At 37.9% G+C, this 22014-nt stretch overlaps 1 protein-coding gene across 1 annotated transcript; it reads right to left on the minus strand.

Annotated features, from left to right (window-relative positions):
* Positions 1–1901: 1901 nt before the first annotated feature.
* On the minus strand, positions 1902–19550 carry adam8b (ADAM metallopeptidase domain 8b). Its single transcript, XM_051915002.1, has 23 exons — positions 19406–19550; positions 18880–18962; positions 18668–18774; positions 18468–18546; positions 18151–18227; positions 17851–18034; positions 17707–17769; positions 17452–17523; positions 16624–16793; positions 16106–16187; positions 15849–15994; positions 12146–12323; positions 11899–11988; positions 10152–10347; positions 9169–9271; positions 8877–9045; positions 8709–8789; positions 8519–8603; positions 8300–8411; positions 5654–5810; positions 4905–4952; positions 2440–2514; positions 1902–2299 (listed from the first exon to the last, which is right to left on the minus strand). The coding sequence occupies exons 1-23, from the start codon at positions 19455–19457 to the stop codon at positions 2243–2245; spliced, it is 2466 nt and encodes an 821-aa protein (XP_051770962.1). The 5' UTR covers positions 19458–19550; the 3' UTR covers positions 1902–2242.
* Between the last annotated feature and the right edge of the window lie 2464 nt (positions 19551–22014).

Raw genomic sequence — 22014 nt, forward strand, 5'->3', positions numbered from 1 at the left:
ATTTTAAACTGTAATAATATTTCACAATATTACTGTTTTTATTGTATTTTTGACCAAATAAATGACTTGGTGAGCATAAGAGACTTCTTTTGAAAACATTAAAACATTTGTAATGATTCCAAACTTTTGACCGGTAGTGCAGATTCGGCTTATGAAACTGAAAAGTGAACAAAGGAAGAACTCAACAGAGAAATAATGAAATAATTTACACCATAACAGCAATGTTTGATTGCAAGAAGAATTGTCATTTTGCACATCATCTTACAAATTACACAGATTGCAAAACACTGTTCTGTTTGCAAACTTATGTCTCAACAAATGTTTCCTCACTGCTTCACAACAACAAGAAGAGTTTGTGACCTAAAGGAAACAACCTGATGAACTCTTCATGAAAAGATAAAAAATGTTTAACTACACATTTAACTAACTTCAGTTTTGTCATGTTTTTATTGTCAGTTTGCGACTGCGCTGGGGAGGGTCACACAGCCTAAAAGCAATCTGTAAATTCATCGTCCTAGTGCATTATATAGCAGGCTATCTTCCACATATAGTGTCTTTTGGGCTTATTTGGTTATGTATTATGGCTACACTAGTATTTAGCATTTAATATATAACATTTTATGATATGTTTGTGGGGAGTCTGGTGCCAATGCCAATTGTCATAAGGTCTATATAATTGAAGTAAATGTAAATACACTACCGTTCAAAAGTCACCAAGGCTGTATTAATTTGATCAAATGTACAGTAAAAACAGTAATGTTGTGAATATTACAATTTAAAACAACTCTTTTCAATTTAAATATATTTTACAATGTAATTTATTCCTGTGAAGGCAAAGCTAAATTTTCAGCATCATTACTCCAGTCTTCAGTGTCACATGATCCTTCAGAAATCATTCTAATGTTCCGATTTGCCTCTTATTTCCTATTATCAATGTTGAAAACAGTTGTGCTGCTTCTTATTTTTTGTACATTTTTTCATGAGTCTTTGATGAATAGAAAGTTCAGAAGAACTTTTTTTTGTTTGTTTAACATATTTGAATCACCTTTCATAATGAAATCTTCTGTGTTGGTATATTGATAATTATAATTCAGTGCCGCTGACAAACATGTGAGTTTGTTAACGTACATTAGAGAACAGCTGAATCACATGAGGATAGAGGTATGATGTAACCAGCATTGTTTACAACCAAAAATTAGACCAATGTTTTTTTGTTAGAGAATTGTACACTTCTGTTTTATGAACTTAAAAAATGTTTGCTTTTACTCAGATAACAAGTATCTAAGCACAATATCAAGACAAGCACAGACAAGTGTATCACTTTATCCTCACAAAAGCCCAGGATGTACAGTATTTCCATCTTCACCCACAGGAAAATTAAACAATTGCACCTGTGAATCACAATGAATCACTGAGTCACACTTCACAAAGAATCAAAAAGGCACATGTGATTCAGCGCGCAGCCCATATATCAAAGGTTAGGGAAACATTCTAGCACTAAATACAGGATCAGTCATGTACAATGTTATCTGAGCTGGTCAGGAGTTGTAGAGCAGGGTGTGAGGGCATTGTGTGTGCTCTGTGTGTGTGTTTTGCACAAAAAAAAAAAAAAAGAAAAAATAGATGTTACATTAAGAGATTATTTTAATTTAAATTTTTACTAAATCAATTATAACTAGAGGGGAATGTAATATGTGGCACACCAGAAATTGAACACCATATTAGTTCAAAGTTTTGTCTGATTAACTAAGTTTTGAAACTTATAGCTTCCCAAGTGACCAAACTAGTAGGACATATTTCTTGTTATGGTTTTCATTGTTTTATGATATTCATTTATTACTAATATTCTGCATATATGACATTGACTCCATTTGCAATTAGTTATTTAAAACTAAGGCAGCTCAGGAAATGTGAAATAACTTTTATTCAGAATTAAATACATACACGTAAAAAAAGATTGTTCAAGAATGTTCAATTAAATTAATTAAGGCATAAAGCGTTTTGGCATGTTGATTATTTTTCCAATCACACATTAAGATGTTTTACAAAAAGATACCATAATAAGCACTACTTTAACAGACAAAAACCAGCTCTTACTCAAGGCCAAGCAGAACAGTGTATGTGTGTTTTTTAAAGCATGGTTTAAAAAAGCACTTTGTGATTCAGCCACCCCCACACTATAAAAGTGAACGAGAAGGACTGTAATTTGTTTAAATGAGTCACATGATGATTTCACGTCTGGTCATCTTCTTGGAATGGTGGGTGGTCTCAACACAACCTTCACTGTATCTCCTGCGACCTGCAATGTAAAAAGTCAACACTTTACTAATAGGTGAATGTAAGATTTCTTTTTGTAGCTTACATTAACATTACAGAATAAACTGTTTATTATATAAGCGTACAATACAATCACTTTCAGAGTAAACGCAAGTAACTAACTTGATCTGTCGTCCAGGATCCTGTTGCTAAAGATGGTTTCACTGGTGGCACAGGAGGTGCAGGCGGCTTGATTCCCTACAATTACAGAGAGGATTTTCTTGCTGAGAGAATGTATAAACAACTACACAAACACAATGAAACTATGTAAACATCATTAGCTCTGTTACAAAACCTATATCATAACTATATCATTTACACAAGGTGGATAATGTGTTAATTTTACACAATTAGATGTGACATTATCAAACCGAAAATACAAGCTTTTACAAACTGGGGAATGAGTCAATAATTTTCAGTGGTAATCGACTATGTGTTTGTCTGAACAATGTCAGACTGCAGGCAAGGGGTTGCGAAAAGGTAGAAAATAAAAGAGCTGGATCTATTTGCAAGCAGTATCTTTAATCAACAAACTCAGGATGATGCATCTCTCAGGATCTCAAGAAACAAAACACGATGAACAGAGCAACCACATAAAACTGACAAGATCTGACAAAGACTGAACAAAACACAGGGATATAAATAGACAGGTGGAGCCGAAGAGACCGTGCAACACCTGGAGACAAAGGCGGGGCCGTGGTGATGAGTGTCTGAAGAGGAGTCAGGGTGCCGGAGGACTGAGGCGGAGCCGATGTGACTGAGGTCTGAGGTGGAGCCGAAGGGGATGGAGGGGCAGATGGAGCCAAAGGGGTGAAGGGCCGAGGACAAAGGCCAAGAAGTCTGTGGCGAAGGCAGAGCGATGACTGACCAAGGCAGAGCCGGAGTGATGAGGACGCCCGGTGGAGCCTTAAGGACGATGGTCCCAGGTGGAGCCAAGGGAGGAAGGAGCAAAGGTGGATCCGAGTAGTCGACGAGCTGATGTGGAGTGACGGGCTTGGAGGTTCGAAGTGGAGCCAGGGGGTCAACACACCAGGGTGGAGCTGGCAAACAGGAAGCCCAAGGTGGATCCAAGCTTTTGATAAGTGCCAGCAAAGGAGCCGTTAAAGGGCTGGAGGAAGCCAGTGGACGACGGCCCCAGGTGGAGTTAAAGGAGAAAGGAGCCAAGGTGGAGCCAACTGGTCGACGGGCTGATGTGGAGTGATGGGCTTGGAGGTTCGAAGTGGAGCCAGGGGGTCGACACACCAGGGTGGCGCTGGCAAACTGGAAGCCCAAGGCGAATTGGAGCTTTTGATAGGTGCCAGCGAAGGAGTCGTCAAAGGGCTGGAGGGAGCCAGTGGATGACGGTCCCAGGTGGAGCCAAGGGAGGAAGGAGCCAAGGTGGTGCCGACTGGTCAATGGGCTGATGTGGAGCGACGGGCATAGAGGTTCAAAGTGGAGCCAAGGGGTCGACACACCAGGGTGGAGCTGGCAAACAGGAGGCCAAAGGTGGATCCGAGCTTTTGATAAGTGCCAGCAAAGGAGTCAAAGGGCTGGAGGGAGCCAGTGGAAACAGGGCCGAAGAACTGGATAGCACGGGCAGAGGTTTACAAGACTACCTCCTTGGCTATGACAGAGAGGGCACAGAGTTAAAAAATGGCCTCTCTGGCTGATACAAGACGGACAGAGAGTTTAAAAACGGCCTTCTTGGCCGATACGGGACAGGCAAAGAGTTCAAAAATAGCTTCCTTGGCCGATTTGGGATTGGCAGAGAGTTCAAAAGCAGCAACCTTGACCGATATGGGACAGGAAAAGAGTTGAAAACTGCCTCCTGCAGCGTGCATGATGCATCCTCACTCTCTCTGGTGGTGAAGGGCAATCCACACTGATGTAATACCCACTCGACAAAATCGTGGAATTTCCCTCGAGGGCCTGTTGATTCAGATCTGCCCGGAAAAACATGCAGAGGCTGATGTCATCGTAGTGCATGAAGGGGGTCAGATCTATAATCCTCTGTGTGTGCACCTCGAGGGACTGATCCCACTTTGAGAAGAGGAGGATCTGAATTGCTGCTACATCCATTTGTTAGGTGAGATCTTCTGTCAGCAATGGGTTGCAAAAAGGCGGAAAATAAAAGAGCTGGATCTATTTGCAAGCAGAATCTTAAATGAACACAAACTCAGGCTAACACTTCTCTCAGGATCTCAAGAAACAAAACATGATGAACAGAACAACCACATAAAACTGACAAGATCTGACAAAGACAAAACACAGGGCTATAAATACACAGGGACACACTAGGGATTAAACAAGGTAATTAACTAGACACAGGAGTCACACGTGATGGAAAATCAAAAACCATGGCAACTGATGAACAAAGACAAAAGAAAACTGAACTGGGAACAGTGCAGAACTAGCTTAAACCAAACTCAAACCCAGAACAGGTGTAACACAGACAGGGCGGAATGGACAGAAGGAGGGTTTGGAAAAATTTTTTTGCAATGACAGAATTTTCATTTTTGGGTGACATTTTTTAAACATCATTAATTGTATTTTACAAAAGAACGGTCACCAAAAAAATGTGGATTTCTGCTATCAACAGTTCATCTCACCTGTTTAACTGTAATCTGCTGCGGTTGTGATGGCGGCTTTTTTGGAGGCTGCAAGTAGAATATGAAAACAAATGCATTTTTATGTTTGTACAGAGATGCAAAAAGACTGCTTGATTCTTTCCTGTCCCGGAAGGGCATTTTATGTGAAACTACAAGTATTTCACCCTAGTTTTACCTTTAGTCTGTCCATATGCCTTTTGTATATTGCACACAAAATTGGAAAGCATTGCTGTAACAATTGTGGACTCAAATCTTTGAACAATACTAGAGTTATGTTTGATTAAGTAGTGATTAATTAGATATCCATGAGCAGAACTTGTTCAACTTTTCAACATGTTCAAGTACCTAAAACTTTTGAACAGACAGAAATTCTGATCCCAAGTCCATTCACAATTTACACAATTTTAAATGAGTTACACAAAGTTTTGGATGAGTTTCTTCAGCAGTCTATTATTCTTGTATGAATCATTTTAGATTTACCCAGCCCTAAAATGGCATGTTAAAACTGTGACTGGGTGCATTACGTGTTGGCCAGAAGGTCTAGATGGGTAGTTCCTGACCAGAATAAGCCATTATGCAAATAGCCAAAAGTACGGTAATATTTATTTGACCCTAATCCTAGTTCCTAATATATTTCACATTCAAATGTCTCAAATAGGGAAAAAACTTTTACATTTCATGCAGTCAGAATAGATTTTTAGATTTAGATCATAATAAATGGGCAGCATCATAATGAAGGTTGTACTAACTGGGGGGGCAGGACGGGCTGGGCCCACTCTAGCAGTTAGAGGGGTGCAAGGTTGAGTTACGGTGGTCCCCATGAATATGGGCTGGCTGATCTGAGGGCGGTCATTATTGGCACTGTTGTTCTCAAAAAGAAGGAGCTGCCCTGAAGATGGAGCTTTTCTGTAAACAAACAGACAGACGTAAAATGAACAGACAGATTATAATCACATAAACTCACAGCTAGTCAGAGATAATGACCAATGAATTTCCAAGACACTTTCAGGAAATCAATTGGATGGTAACTATGCAGCATAACATGTTTTAAAGATGCACTCAGTAATTTTTCCTTCATTAACAAAAGTTTTACACACAAGTCATGAGTAGTACTTCTGAAAAAATGTTGAGATCTCACATGAGATAAAGACTCCAACTTGCAAGTTTTATGACAACATTTACTATCAGAGTTTTTCTAAGAACTGTGGCGCAACACATTTTAAGGAACAAAATCATGATGAGTCTACCTATTTTTTTTTCACACATTTGTTGATCTTATATATAGGCTGTGTTGTTTGTCTAGAATATGCAAAGAAAAACAGCTAAATGACACCCACTGTCATAGGGTCAAAAAATCCATCCAACCATTCATTCTCAAAACCTCTTGTCTTATGTATGTCATTTAGGCTAGAGGAGTACTGACCCTTGACTGAGCCTAGTTTCTCTCAAGTTTTTTTTTCTCCACTACTGTCACCTGATGGCGTTTTGGCTCCTTGCCACTATCGCCTTTGGTCTGCTCGGTTGGGGTTTAAAAGACAATTAATGTTCTGTAACATTATCAATTTAACCGCAATGACATTATCAAAATATAGCTGCAAGCAGCAATTAAGGGGCCAAGCATAACAGAAGCAAACAAGGAAGCTAGCAGAAGAACAACAGTGTCATAATGGACCTAACAGCAACTGAGACAAAGACACTGCATGTCAATTTTGAAGTCAATCAGACCAACAGTACTGTGGTTACAGCCAATTTCATGTTTTTTTCAATTATAGCAACACCAAGTGGCGCAGTCCCACCGATTTTTTTGTGTGTCCTCAGAGTGCCCCCATACATAAGCATGTCAAATTTGGTGAAAATGCCTCATTTCGTTTAAAAGTTAAAGACATTTATATGTATGAACACATAAAAAGAGTTCCGTCTCGATCTGACTTATGGTTTGTAAGATATTTGTGAATGTTTTAAACGCTAAATCGGTAAAACGTTGCTCTAACCATAAGGCGAAACCTGGTTTGTTTGGTATCGTTGGACTCCCGTGAAAATAAGTCAACCACAAGCATGTAAATAATTTTTTCACCCCTAGGTGGTGCTGATCTGAAACTTCTCAGACTCCTTCAGGGCATCGTGTCGATGATCAATACCAAGATTCGTAATGATACGTTCATGCGTTTGTAAAATACAGCATTTTACTATAAAATTCAAAATGGCCGATGCCCCAAAATTGGATATCATTCAACTTGGCATGACGCCTTGAATCTAACGACCATTTTTATGATTTTTGGACAAACCGGTCAGAAGCAAAAATAGCCATTTCTTGTATCTCCGGACCTGTAGGTGGCGCTGTGCTGAAATGCAGCATGTAACCTTAGGTCATGCTTGTGCTGACATTAACCAAGTTTGGTCTGAATACGATAGAGCGTTGAGGAGATAAAGCCTTAAGTCTATATTCACAAGCGCTACATAAAATCCGTTCGCACGTTTTTCGAAAATGGTTTGACAAATCAACTTAAATTCCACAACTTTTTGTCGGCATGGTCTGAAGATAATCTGGTTCAATTTTTGTGAAAATTGGAGCAACGGCCTAGGAGGACTTAAAAAAAGTAGGTCAAAAGTTATAAGCATAAATATAAGTGCAAGTTTGGACAGTTGGTGGTGCTACAGGGATTGAGTTACAGACTCCAAATTTGCTATGGTGACAGTTCAGCATCTATCAGTGTGCCAAATTTCATAACTTTTCCGCAAGCGGTTCTATGGGCTACCATAGACTTCCAGAGCAGAGGAGGAAGAAGAAGAAGGCCAACGGATACAATAGGTGCCTACACACCTTTGGTGCTTGGCCCCTAATGAGAACAAAATTTGAACTATATTGACCTTGATAATGACACTAATGTTACTGAACCAACACTGAACTGACTTGAACTGAAAAATGAAACTAATGTGGTCTCCAGAGCTGCTTAAAGTTGAAGTGAATTTGTTTCATAATTGATGAACTTTGCAACACTGACGCAGTTACTGAACTGAATTGAAACAACACTGAGCTAAATTGAGATGTATAATGACACTATTATCTTATTCTGTAGAGCTGCTTTACCGCTGAAATTTAATTTGTTTCATAATTAATTAATTTTACAACATTAACACTGTTATTGTCCTGTTTATTCATTTGAAGCTGCTTTTCTATACTGTATAACGTATAGAAGTATGTTTCCCTGCCTTTCGTCTCAGGCCAAAGGCAGGGAAACATGCTGAAAGGATGGCCAGTGGGTCAAAAAAGAAAAACTATATAAAATGGTTTATTGCCACTAAGAAATACTGGTTGGGAAAAAAAAAAGTTCATTTAAGACCGTGTGCATACAATGTCTTACATTTGGCAAAGCATGTCAAATCAAACAACTCACGTTTTGTGGCTGATGATCCCTTTTCTTTTTTTACGATAAAACACTACTCCACATATTAGTACAAGTAGAGCGATTGCAACTGCTACTGAGATGCCAATGATCTTTGGATGTACTAAGAAATTGAAAACAAGAGTAGAATTTATTAAAATGGCACATTACACAGGTCATTTAAATGCATTTATGAATTTTCAGAAAAAAAGAGTGTTTGAGTTTGATTACCTGGTGGCGATTCAGAATATTTGAATTCACAGAAAGGAGGTGCCCAACCAGGCTCACAGTGGCATTGTTTTTTATGATTACAAATCTGCAAAATAAGAAACAATAGCACTTTAAATATGGCTTTTTATATTATGAATTATAAATATGACATTTTCCTGTTTGTTTCAATGCAATGGAGGTTTGATCTCACCCCTCTACCGCTGCATTTCAGGGAGCAGTTTTCATCACTGCCGTAAACATTCAGGTCTTGGCACATATAATTATAGCAAACCTGTTGAAGCATAACTGAGAGATTTCATATTTGTATCTACAAGACAGACCTGCTGTGATAGTTCAAATAAAATTCTTACATGCTTACCTTATTATGTCCACATTTTGTGCCAGTAGGAACCATGCTGAGGGTGTCCTCCTCTGATTGTTCCCCAGCTATGTTGCACATTCCCCTTAATGTTACTATGACAGCTTTCTGACCGGTAATGGGGTACTCATTCCCTCCATCACAAAATATCTTTCCACACATCATGTTTCTATATAAGGAAAAAAGTGAATTTAAAAATCAGTTTAGTCTACAACCGGTGCTATAAATACTGATGCTGGAAAAGTCATTTTGTGAGCTATTTTCACACAGAAAATGATAAAAGATCACATACGCTTTAGTACAGGCTCTGTAGCCATCTTTGGTCTTTCCACAGTGAGAATCATTTTTTCCATATGTGTTGTGTAAAAAGCATGCTTCAGAAGCCTTTTTGGCACCTAGTGACATAATCAGAGACACAACATTGAAGCAAATATCAATTCTTTTAGTTTTTGAAGAATGAATAACTGGCCCTTTTTTGGAGATTTGGTAAAAGAATCAGCTAATTATAGTCAACCTTTCTTTCAGCACATTCAATTCAGACTGCAAGGTTCATAACTTAGCTTATAAAGCAATTATTTTGCCATTGTGATTAGACGCCATGGTGCAGCGCACAGTATTTTTGTAAACTCCCAATCCTACAACCCAGATTTGAACCATGATTGTGTTTCTGAACAAAGTACTATTGTAGGCCTAGGTTACTCTAAGGCAGGGTATTCAAATTACTTAAAGTTAATTTTCAAATATTTTAACAACACATTTGCATGTTTTCTGATATTGGTTAATGGTCATACGACATTATATGATAAATTAATATAGGGCATCCTGACTTGTCCACAACTCAATATTGTAAATATTTTGTCATATATTGTGATTTGAGCTGCAAAATGTGTATCATATATGTCATATATATCATATAAAACATATCATATAGCTATCATATAGCTGATGAGCAGACTCTACTGCTAAAGAAAATACTTTCAAGGGTGTTCACACTTGGATTCACTCTTTACAAGAACCAACTAACACTACAAATACTTATTTCTCAAACTCTTCACTTTCAAACAAGCTTTTAACATGTCAAATCATCAAGATTTTATTTTGGCAGAATATTGGTGAAATGCTGTAAGCTTCTGCCCACAAAAATGTTGGCAATTATGCAAACGTGACCATAAATAAAGCGAACCTAGTACACATTGCGTTCCCAAATTCATATTAAACTCACAATGCAAATGAGGAGCAGCATAAATGTTGGAGAAGTTTTGGACTCATGCTTACTTGTTCCCCAAAGTCTTTGGCAGTGCTTGAGGTGTGTGGGGCATTGGCCATTGTAGCAGTAACCACTGCCAGAGCTGCAAGGAATGCCATTCATCTTAAAATCATTCTCTGGGCACTTCTCTGAGAGCCCTGTGCAGTACTCTGGAATGTCACACTCATTCACAGCTTCTCGACACAAGTTTTCAGCATCTTTTATCTAGCATGGAAAGAGAGAAATGAAAATCTGTAAATAACAATAATTGTCAACCACAGCCTACCATCAAATTATCTAGAGTTAATGTCGTCCCACATGCTTAACACGTAAATATAAACAAGGCATTGGATCACTTGCACAGCCATGTCTCTCACGCATTTTAGAAGTAAACAGGTTGAAAAGATAATAGACAAGTGTAGGTGATGAAGGAATGGTTTGGAAATTTTGGAAAAGCTTGGAAAAGCTTGTTTGCATTAAACATTCACTGCAATTAGATCCACCTCTTTTATTTTGTGTTATTTTAACCAACACGCTGACAGAGGGACTGCACAGTAGTGACTGTAAAATTAGGTTATTTAAAGGTTTTCTGGTCGAAGTTCTACCAGTGTTGAGACTTTTGGCAATTAGTTGAGTGCTTTTTGACAGAAGCTCGAAGCTTGAACAGAAGCTCGCATGACATTTTCAAACTCTTTTTGCTGCACACTATACGGGAAGCCAATGGCAGCAGTCGAGTCTAATTTACAGATCCTGGGTCCAAATCCCATTTGTTCATTTGCTCTCTTGGATCACTCTAAAAAAGGCATATATTCTGCTGAGACTCAAGGAAATCTATTTCTTTGCCCCAGTGTTTATCTCAGAGTGTTGGTCATACAAAAGCCTAAAAGAAGAAAAACCATCAAGTTTCTCATGAAGGTGTTTGGAACACTAGCCAATGTGTATAGTAGACTGGCTATCTAGAATGTAAAAAGAAGCCATAGAAAGGTTGTCCGTTCATTTCCCACCAGAGTCACTTTGGCAATTTAAGTGCATTTTATGCTAACTAACCCTTTAAGACACTTATGGCGCTTTTCCATTACATGGTACGGCTCAGTATGGCTCAATTTTGGGGGGTTTTCCACTGTGTACAGTACCTAGTACCTGGTACTTTTTTTAAGTACAACCTCAGTTGAGGTTCCAAGCGTGCCATACTGGTGCTAAAATGTGACATGTAAACACTACCAATGTCATTGGATTTGCGACACAAGACACCAAACCCGCTAGATTTAAATAGACAGCAACAGCCACCGCAGTAGCATTTGTTTGCACGACTTTTTTAAACAAAAGTAAAGCGAGCTGAATCATACCCCGACTTTCACTTCCCCAAGTTAAGTTAAGTAAATAACAACTTATAAATTGTGTCTTTACTTCGCATGAAGCTGTTGTATGACTTCACAAGACTTGGAATATGAAGAAGAGACATTAGTCTCTTTTTGATGGTACTTTTGGTGTTTTTTCGTCCTTTTTAGAAGCTTGACATTGTGAATCACCATCCACTTTTGTTATGTGGAAAAGAGCAGCATGAGCATTCTGCTAAACCTCTCATTTGAAGGATGGTGAGTTGCCATTTTTGGGTGAACTATTCCATGAATAAAGACATGTTCTATAGTGTAATTTATAGTGACATTTTTCAAGTCATTTTATTTCACCACTCACACAAGCTAACTTCATACCAGTCATTTTATCCACAATGCTCTACAGTGAAATGAAAAACACAAAGTCACTTATGGACATTACCTGGCAATTTTTACAGCAGTCTCCGTGAGCACACTGTGAGCCTTCCGTGAGTTGACAGGTCGTGGGATTACAGCATGGATTTTCACATTCCTTAGAAGACAGTAAAACACAGTCATCAATGAGATATCAGATGTGAGTCAAAGATTAACCTACATTAATGCATTAATGATGTCATTTAAGGATTTAAGGATCATTTCAAAGTTGGGCATCACTGAGTCACTACAGACACAGGATGTGTGTGCAATACCTCCACTGTTCCACAGTCACACTGCTCGCCAGGGTCCAGGAAAGCATTACCACAGACAGGCCCACTGTAGAGTCTATTTGAGCTGGGTCTGTCCAGCAGGCAGCTGGGGTTGGCGCTGTCTAGAAACACACTCAGCTGCTCCAGACTACAGTCACTAAACTGCTCCGGGAACTGCGTGCTAGATACACAATTTCAGAATATGTCATTTGCAGACAGTGCACACTTTAAACTGCTACAAGGCAGAGCAGTCCACATACATTTTTGTTTGTTTTTTACTACGATCTATCTCCAACGGAACACTCACATAGTGTTTTCATAGTGAAACCTAAAGTTTTCATGACATTTCTTAACACACTTACAGTATCTCTCAGAAGTGAGTACACCCCTCACATTTTTGTAAATATTTTATTATATCTTTTCATGTGACAACACTGAAGAAATTACACTCTGCTACAATGTAAAGTAGTGAGTGTACAGCTTGTATAACAGTGTAAATTTGCTGTCCCCTCAAAATAACTCAACACACAGCCATTAATGTCTAAACCGCTGGCCCCAAAAGTGAGTACACCCCTAAGTGAAAATGTCCAAATTGGGCCCAAAGTGTCAATATTTTGTGTGGCCACCATTATTTTCCAGCACTGCCTTAACCCCCTTGTAGAGGTCTGCGCGGGACTGTTTTTTTCGTCCCGCTCCCGCAATGGTTTTATTCCGCACGCACCCGCTCCCGCCTAAAATTCAATCTGTGTTCACCCGCTATCCGCATATAGTGATTTTCTTCCCGACCCGACGGGTCCCGCTAAAGATTGTTTCCAGAATCTCGTGTTTAATCTTCCCCTAAAGAAAGTGAGTGATTGGGGATAGCAAATATAAAATGTTGCATACACAAGATTTGTATTTGTTATTTGTCTATGATGCTGTCAACACCCTAAAAATGTCAGAGAAAAAATGTCACAAAGAATAATAGGCTAAATATCACAGAGAAAAGTAGGCTAAATTAAATAGCCTACAACATGTCCCTCAAAACTATAGGCTATGCCAAAATTACATAAATGAAAACTGTTGGCTTACTAGCTATAGCCTACTGCAAAATGAAATCTTTTTTAACATCCACGCAAGAACAGAATGATGCTGACTGACGACCGTTTCAGAACGTCTCTCCTTCAAAATCTGATCACAAAGGTTGAATGTTCTCTGAAGGTGCACTCGCGCAGACCTCTAATGCAAATAACATATCTTGCCAGCTTTCTCAGGACAGGGAACTGGGGACTGTGTGAATGCCGCCACTGCAGAAAGTTTTGTTCACTTCAAGTTCAAGCACAGATGCGCTGATGTCAAAGCATCTCGGGAGCGACCGGGTTATTGTCAGACCGTCCGTTCCCGCCTAAAGTACACTAAAGTTACCGACCGCAATCCACCTTTCATTCAAAATTTAATCCCGCGCAGCAAGAAATCTTATCGGGTCCCGCGGTTTCCATGGGAGAGCCGCGGGAATGCAGACATCTACCCTCTTGGGCATGGAGTTCACCAGAGCTTCACAGGTTGCCACTGGAGTCTTCTTCCACTCCTCCATGATGACATCACGGAGCTGGTGGATGTTAGAGACCTTGCACTCCTCCACCTTCCGTTTGAGGATGCCCCACAGATGCTCAATAGGGTTTAGGTACCCTCAGCTTCTTTAGCAAGGCAGTGGTCGTCTTGGAGGTGTGTGTGGGGTCGTTATCCTGTTGGAATACTGCCCTGTGGCCCAGTCTCCAAAGGGAGGGGATCATGCTCTGCTTCAGTATGTCACAGTACTTGTTGGCATTCATGGTTCCCTCAATGAACTGTAGCTCCCCAGTGCCGGCAGCACTCATGCAGCCCCAGACCATGACACTCCCACCACCACGCTTGACTGTAGGCAAGACACACTTGTCTTTGTACTCCTCACCTGGTTGCCGCCACACGCTTGACACCATCTGAACCAAATAAGTTTATCATGGTCTCATCAGTCCACAGGACATGGTTCCAGTAATCCATGTCCTTAGTCTGCTTGTCTTCAGCAAACTGTTTGCGGGCTTTCTTGTGCATCATCTTTAGAAGAGCGTTCCTTCTGGGACGACAGCCATGCAGACCAATTTGATGCAGTGTGCGGCGTATGGTTTGAGCACTGACAGGCTGGCCCCCCACCCCTTCAACTTCTGCAGCAATGCTGGCAGCACTCATACGTCTATTTCCCAAATACCACCTCTGGATATGACGCTGAGCATGTGCACTCAACTTCTTTGGTCGACCATGGCGAGGCCTGTTCTCAGTGGAACCTGTCCTGTTAAACAGCTGTATGGTCTTGGCCACCGTGCTGCAGCTCAGTTTCAGGGCCTTGGCAATCTTCTTATAGCCTACGCCATCTTTATGTAGAGCAATAATTCTTTTTTTTCAGATCCTCAGAGAGTTCTTTGCCATGAGGTGCCATGTTGAACTTCCAGTGACCAGTATGAGAGAGTGAGAGCGATAACACCAAATTTAACACACCTGGTCCCCATTCACACCTGAGACCTTGTAACCCACTAACGAGTCAAATGACACCGGGGAGAGAAAATGGCTAATTGGGCCCAATTTGGACATTTTCACTTAGGGGTGTACTCACTTTTGTGGCCAGCGGTTTAGACATTAATGGCTGTGTGTTGAGTTATTTTGAAGGGACAGCAAATTTACAATGTTATACAAGCTGTACACTCACTACTTTACATTGTAGTAAAGTGTCATTTCTTCAGTGTTGTCACATGAAAAGATATAATAAAATATTTACAAAAATGTGAGGGGTGTACTCACTTCTGTGAGATACTGTAAGTACACTTTTAAAAGGCACACTTCATAATTGTCCAATTAAATGTTTTACAATAAAGTACATTTTAAAGCATTATCTTTTAATAATCTTAATTTGTCATGCTTTAAACAAAGTACACTTATTTTTAAGTGTTGACTAACATACTAAAACATCATGTAAAATACTTGATTATAATTTTAACTGTGATGTGTGGTTTGCTATTACATTTAAAGTTAATGTACATTAAATGTACTAAATTACAACTTCATCATTACAAATGTGTAATAACAAATATATTTACTGAAAACATGACATACAGATTTCAGTCGAAATTACATTAATGTATATTATTAAGTTTACCATAAATGCTTGTCAGCAGAACACTTTAAACATATTTCAAAGACAAAAAGTAATTATGAAATTATATATAAAGATGTACTTAAGTCCTACTTAAGTGGGTCAAGAAAGCACTCTTAAGTTCCACTAATTGCATTTTATATTTAAACTATAATACACTTTCATTTAACTGTAAATAACATGCAATTAAGCATCAGAAAACATTGCATTCAGTTAACACTTAAGTAAATTTTAAAGTATATTATTTTCATAATAAATTGTTTTTTCATAAGTGTGATAAAGTGTACTTCTATTTCACAAGGGTAAGAGGTTGCTTGGGCATTGTAGGTTGTTGCTAGTGTGCTACTATGTGGTTGCTAAGGTGTTATGAGTGGTTGCCAGGGCATTCTTGGTGCTTATAGGCATTGATCAGTGGTTGCTTAGGGAGTGAGTGTTTGGTAGGTAGACAGATGGCAGGCAGTTACCAGACAGACATATCTGACTTCTAAAAATGAACAGTAGTACATTGAAAACACTGTGTAACATTACACAAATACCGCTTACCCCACACGCTCTGTCATGATACAGATGGAATTGTATAAAGTGTCTGAGCCACAAGTGCAGTGATCTTCATCGTGTGACATGCCCATGTTATGACCCATCTCATGCGCAATTGTAGATGCCAAGCCCAGTGGGTTCTTATTATGATCCTGAAAAATAACAGCATATAGCCATTTATGGAATTGCATTATGTAATTAATGTCTTTGAAGAAATAATATTTTTTGTTCAATTATAGGAAGTAATTGGAAGTCATAAATACCTGATTGACTCCCGCTGAGCTTTCCGCACACATTGCATATTTGTTTGCCAAACCAACTGTGTCACCCAAAAAATCAATTCCGCTAGAAGAAAAGAAAACCAACAAATAAAACAGTACCACTTTATATTATGGTCATGTTTGTTAACATTGATTAATGCATTAGCTAACATGAACTATGAGCAATATGTTTTTTACAGCATTTACAAATCTTTGTTAATATTAGTTAATAAATATATACAATTGTTCAGTGTTTGTTCAGGTTAGTTCACATTGCATGAATTAATGTTAACAGATACAAATGTATGATAATTAATTATTGTATTAGTAAATGTTGAAATTAACATTAAATATGATTAACAAATGATGCAGAAGTATTGTTTATTGCTAATTCATGTAATGCCATCAACTAATGATAACAATCAAGTGTTAGCATTATATTAAAGTGCACTAGGTTCTGCTATGCTACAGTGTAGTGAACGTCTTAGTCATCCAGCTGAGTAAATGGTTCATATACTCACGTCACAAACTGAGCGTTGTCATGCCTGACCCTTTTAAGCAGATTGCTCTTTCTCCACTTGATAAACCGACTAAGAGTGTCATCAGAACTCACACTGACTACAAACTGGTCGTGTTTTGTCCAAACCTCAAGACCCACCAGCATAACCCGGATATTATGGGGTCGATACAACTGAAAAAAGAATAAGATGTTTATTAAATTATATTTCCTTAAGACATTTATTAAAAGGGACCTATTATGCCTTTTTAAACTAGAATACTAGAATAGGTTTTCATGCTTGAACATTCAAAAAACACATTATTTATCAAATATTTTACATTGTTGCAACACCTATCTACCAAGTCTGTCAGTAACGCTCTGTTTCATTCCTTTTATAAAGCCCCTCCTTCCCGAAAAGTGCAATGTGCTCCGATTGGTCAGTTGGACCCATGTGTAACTTGTGATTGGTCGAGCGCTTCAAGAAATGCCACGCCCCTTATTGTAACTGTGAGTTTCAACACACTACTAATGCAACTCAACCAGGACTTGGCCCTTTTTTTGTGCATGCCTTGGGTGGGAATTATTTAAATGAGTAATATTGTGACGTGTACGTTTCCGGAAATAAACTCAAGATTACAGTCAAGGTGTTTCAGGAAATTCAGAAACAGTGCACACTTATATAGAGAATAACTCCCTTTGGAGTGACTTTGTAACTTTGCAGACCTTTCTCATGCTCAAACAGCAGCATTACACACTAAAGAAAGTTGACAAAACATAATAGGACTCCTTTTAGCTGATTTTCAAATATTGCAGGTTTGACTCTATTAATGTAAAATATATGAATATTTACCTTGTCAATGTGATTTGCAACCTCCAGCATCCTGGCTCTGATAATGTCCATGTTAGAACCATAGTTTCTGTACTAAAGAATAAAATATAGCAATCACTTGTTTACCTTTTTTGGAAAATGTACTTTTTAGCTTTTGCTTGAAGTATCATGATATTCTATCAGCAAGATTTTAATGCCTGGATATTTGCACCACCATCAGTCATTGAAAAATTCATAACAGATGATAAATATATACTTAAAAGCTTAAATTCTTACCTCAGTGTTATCGACCACAAGAAACAATTCCACAAATCTTGGAGTGTGAGAACTTTCCATTTTCTAAGAGGATATATCAATGGTTTAAAATCTATATATAATTTCTTTCATATGCAGAACATTTGTGCTAGAAGATCTGATTACCCATCCTCTGGACTTTAAGGGGAGTGCCACTGGTGGTTCATGGTCATAAACAGTGGTTTCTGGTTCACCACAAGAGCTTCTCTTCCACCTCAGATGTTGGTGCTTGTAGAGCGCATGATCTCCATCAGTGTGGTTGGTCAGGGGCTCAATCAGGTATACTTGATTTTTCAACCTAACAAAACCTCTGTGGACAGAGGACAGAATGCTGCTGTTCAAGATCATATAAACATGGCCTGTAATACTAGCACATTTCCATTAGAAAAGCGTCTTGTAATAGGAGCATGCAGTTGTGCATGATACCTGATTCCAGAACAGATTGTCACACTGACTGAGGAATCTTCCAAATCCTGAATATGGCCATGATAATAGCAATTTTCCTGATACAAATGATACAAAAGTTCATTTCTGATCATCATCTTCGAAATACAGATGTGTTATACATCTTATAGATAATTATTTCCGTTTCTTTTAGCACATGGGAAATGGAGTTGAGTGCAGATGTTGGTAAAGGAAGTAGTTTATCTACTGTATGCATCTAGAATACTACAGAAAATACTACTACTACAAATAGTATGAGAGGTATGAAACATTGGTATTGTTAAATTAAAGTAAGTTACCTTTAAATTTGGATTTCTGCTCACAATCAATCCATCATCTTGATAGTATATTTCAGTATAATTATGTCCAATGAGTTGCCTAAACCACAGTAAATATTTATTTAGTCCTACTTTAGAGTACAATTGTATATTTTATTCTATTAAACATCAAAATGAAATGTAAAGACAGAAGCTTTAATACACCCAATTGCAACACTCACCTATTCTTTTCCAAATGAATCATGTGATTTTCCCCTCCAAAGAATAATTTATATGCAAGTCTATCAGGATACATTTCATGGCTTTGTGGACTTATATCAGACTGTACCTGCAATGGATTTATATGTTAATCCACACATAAACAGCACAACTCCTTTTTTTCAGGCATTACTAGCTGCTGTAACTGAAAGATCAAGGTGGTAAACGGAGGTACCTTCCTGATGCTCTGTCTTTTAGGTCTCACCACATCAAACTGCTCTACATGAGGTAAAGTATGGATACTTTCTGCTACACATCCTGATGAAGAATCAAAATATATTTCAACGTTTCACAAATACACTAGCCATACCATCCACAAAAGAGTTAACATCCTTGATAAAAGACGTTAAAAAAAATTAATAAGTTGGGAGCTTCTAATACAAATTCTAAAATAGCCTATTAACTGATTTGCTATCAACAAGAATAAAGATAATAAACTAACAAACTAATAAAGCTACTCTCAAATCGGGTTGTAAAGTTACTCCATCACTATACACTATTTATAGACCTTTACTAACTTACTAATACTATAGGTATCCCATTCGCAGGAAATGTAAATTGCCTTTATATAAATATAAATAAATTAATAAAATAGACAAATAGCGACCGGTTAAACCTTTCAGCGCAAATATGCTTTATAATTAGAGGCATTAAGGAGTAAAACAGACATCTTCATAATTAAAAGAATATCATCTACATACCCCAAAGACAAAGACAGCAAAGTACACGAGCTGTGAAGGCAGAGCACTGCATGATTACTGCGCGTTATGGTACATGTCTGGCGAAGCACATGCCAAAAGATAAACTTGAGTTCCGCCCAAGTGGGCTGCATTTTCACTTTATCAGGACAAACGCATAAAAAAAAAAAAAAAAATTAAAACGTAGAATGACCATTAGCATGAATCAGAAGTTTTGAAAGGGGCGGGGTTAAGGGACGTCACGAAGGGTCGAAATAATAATTATTTTAATTTGACCAATTTAAATGTTTATTTTTAATTCTGTGTCAATGCAAAAATTCTCAATGTCATTATGGAGGTGTAAATTATTGTACATACTGCTGCTGAAATAGATCCTCGACGACGTTGTCACGTGGCAGCTAATACTTTTCTCGGCGCTGGTCTTGGTGGACCAATTACAACCGTTTGTGATGACAAGATAAATATCTCTGTAAATCCTTTTATATTGACTGATGGGGCGAATTTTGAAGTTCACTGTTTTAATGTTTTAGATCACAATCTTTGAAAATTAAAGAATTAAATTATTTTAGGTTTTAGTGTGCAAAACAGGACCTGAGATTTCAATTCGTCTCAATGTAACGGTTGGTGATTTGGGCCTCGCTCCGAGCGCCCTTGCATGAGCACAGTTGTGTTTCCTCTTTACCACCCAGTGGGACAGAACGCCACATATCCCGTAACTACAGTGACTCATATAACATTACAGGAAACACATGGTGTAGCATTTGTTTAACATGTAGTTATAGCTTTTACCTTAAGAGTTTGTTTAATTCCTTCGTAATCTTATTATTATTGTGCAATTGATGTAGGCTATGTAAATGATTTTAAACACAATATTTATAAAAGTACTGTAGACCTGAACAGTCATTTGCCAGAATTTACTGAAATAAGGTTCAAATAAACCCAAAATATAATTATGGACATTATCTGAAGGCTTTTTTCTTCCCCAAAATAGGTTGAACACTCATTAACGCATGTAGGCCTAATGTTATGACTTGAATAAATAAATTATATCACCATCAGTCCCATTTTTCCCGAAATTCTTTTATGAAAAATCTTTTTTCACTTGCATATCACAACCACTAGAGGACAGATCATAGACACAAATTTCTGCAATACACCACACAAGTAGCTTTGGTGTCTCAGTCAGTAATAACAAGCATTACACACTAATTCACTACGTAGGCTACATTTATTTAGGCCTATTTATTTATTGCTAGATTAGAGACTTTTACTTTGTCTCTTCTTGAGAAATTGCTCTGATATATGAAACAGAGGACATTTTCTCCGTTTGCTGGTTGATTGTTGAAGGATTCATATTTTGACATTTAGTCTTTGAATGCTTATTTTCTGAAGATGACTAAATGTAGAAGAATAACAACTTGGGGCAGTGGTTGGCCAGTGCCAAAAATCATACTCTATGAATGATGTGAAAAGCAAGAATATAGTTTTGCCTGCTCTCCATACACCATGCCAGAGAACCATTCAACAGTAAATCAGGAAGAAAAAAGACAAATAACAACAAAACAGGTGGTTCCACTAAATTAAATGTCATGGAAAAAAAAAAAATAATAATGTTATCTAGTGTGACACTTGAAAAGAGATTATCTCCTAAAAGGGAGAGATGAGTGTAGAAATGGGTGTGACACCTGTATGTATAATTTTAGTATATAATAGAAGTTCATGTAAAGGTAGATTACATTGCTTCAGCTATGAAATCTTGATTAGATATGCTGTCAATAGATGCTATTTTTAAATGTTTTTATTAAATGTCCTTCTAGCTAGTCTCTTTGCCAATAGCTTGGATTTTTTTTTCTAATTTCCTAAACTGCAATAATTAGCATGAAATTGCAGCTGGCATTCACAGTGGTTGCTTGTGTGATTCACTGACTCATTTAACGTAGAATGTGTCGTCATAGTTCTCACGAAGTTTTGCAATCAGAGGCAAGACTGTTTAACAAGCTGTAAAAGACAAATGGTCCTTTTTAAGAAGTGCATCATATGCACAAATCTTGCTGATGTCAAAGATATAATATAATACATCATATTACAGCAGATGGAAATGATCCTTTCAGAAAGCACAGTAAGTAATATGTATTCTCCAGAGATGACGAATATTTGTGTGAGCTTTGGCACTGCTGTTCAGATGCTGTCACTAAGGTTTTAGTAATTCTTTTATATTATTTTCAGACTGTATTGATCATTTTCTGTGACACAGCTACAGAACTGTCACAGAGATAGTGTTTGTTCTCAGGCCTGTTTCACACTCCACACAAAAGCAGCGTGTATTTATTTCACGGCCAGTATGTTAGCATTTTGGATCTATGCTTCTCGACTGATTTTGCTTTAGGAGCCAGATTTTACTTCAGACATCCAGTGGCAACCAAACCAAAAATATCCTTTTTAAAGCATTAAAAGTAAAATGTATTAACCATATAAAGCCTGACTCATGAAATCTTAAAATCTTTTTTTAATGGAACAGTTTATATAAAAGAAAATCTTAAAATAAGTTTGCCTGTGTGTTTAACATTTTGTATCATATTTGATACATCTGGCTGGTATGGCTCATGATATCA

The sequence above is a fragment of the Ctenopharyngodon idella genome, chromosome 12 (genome assembly GCF_019924925.1).
Source record: "Ctenopharyngodon idella isolate HZGC_01 chromosome 12, HZGC01, whole genome shotgun sequence".
NCBI lineage: Eukaryota > Metazoa > Chordata > Actinopteri > Cypriniformes > Xenocyprididae > Ctenopharyngodon > Ctenopharyngodon idella.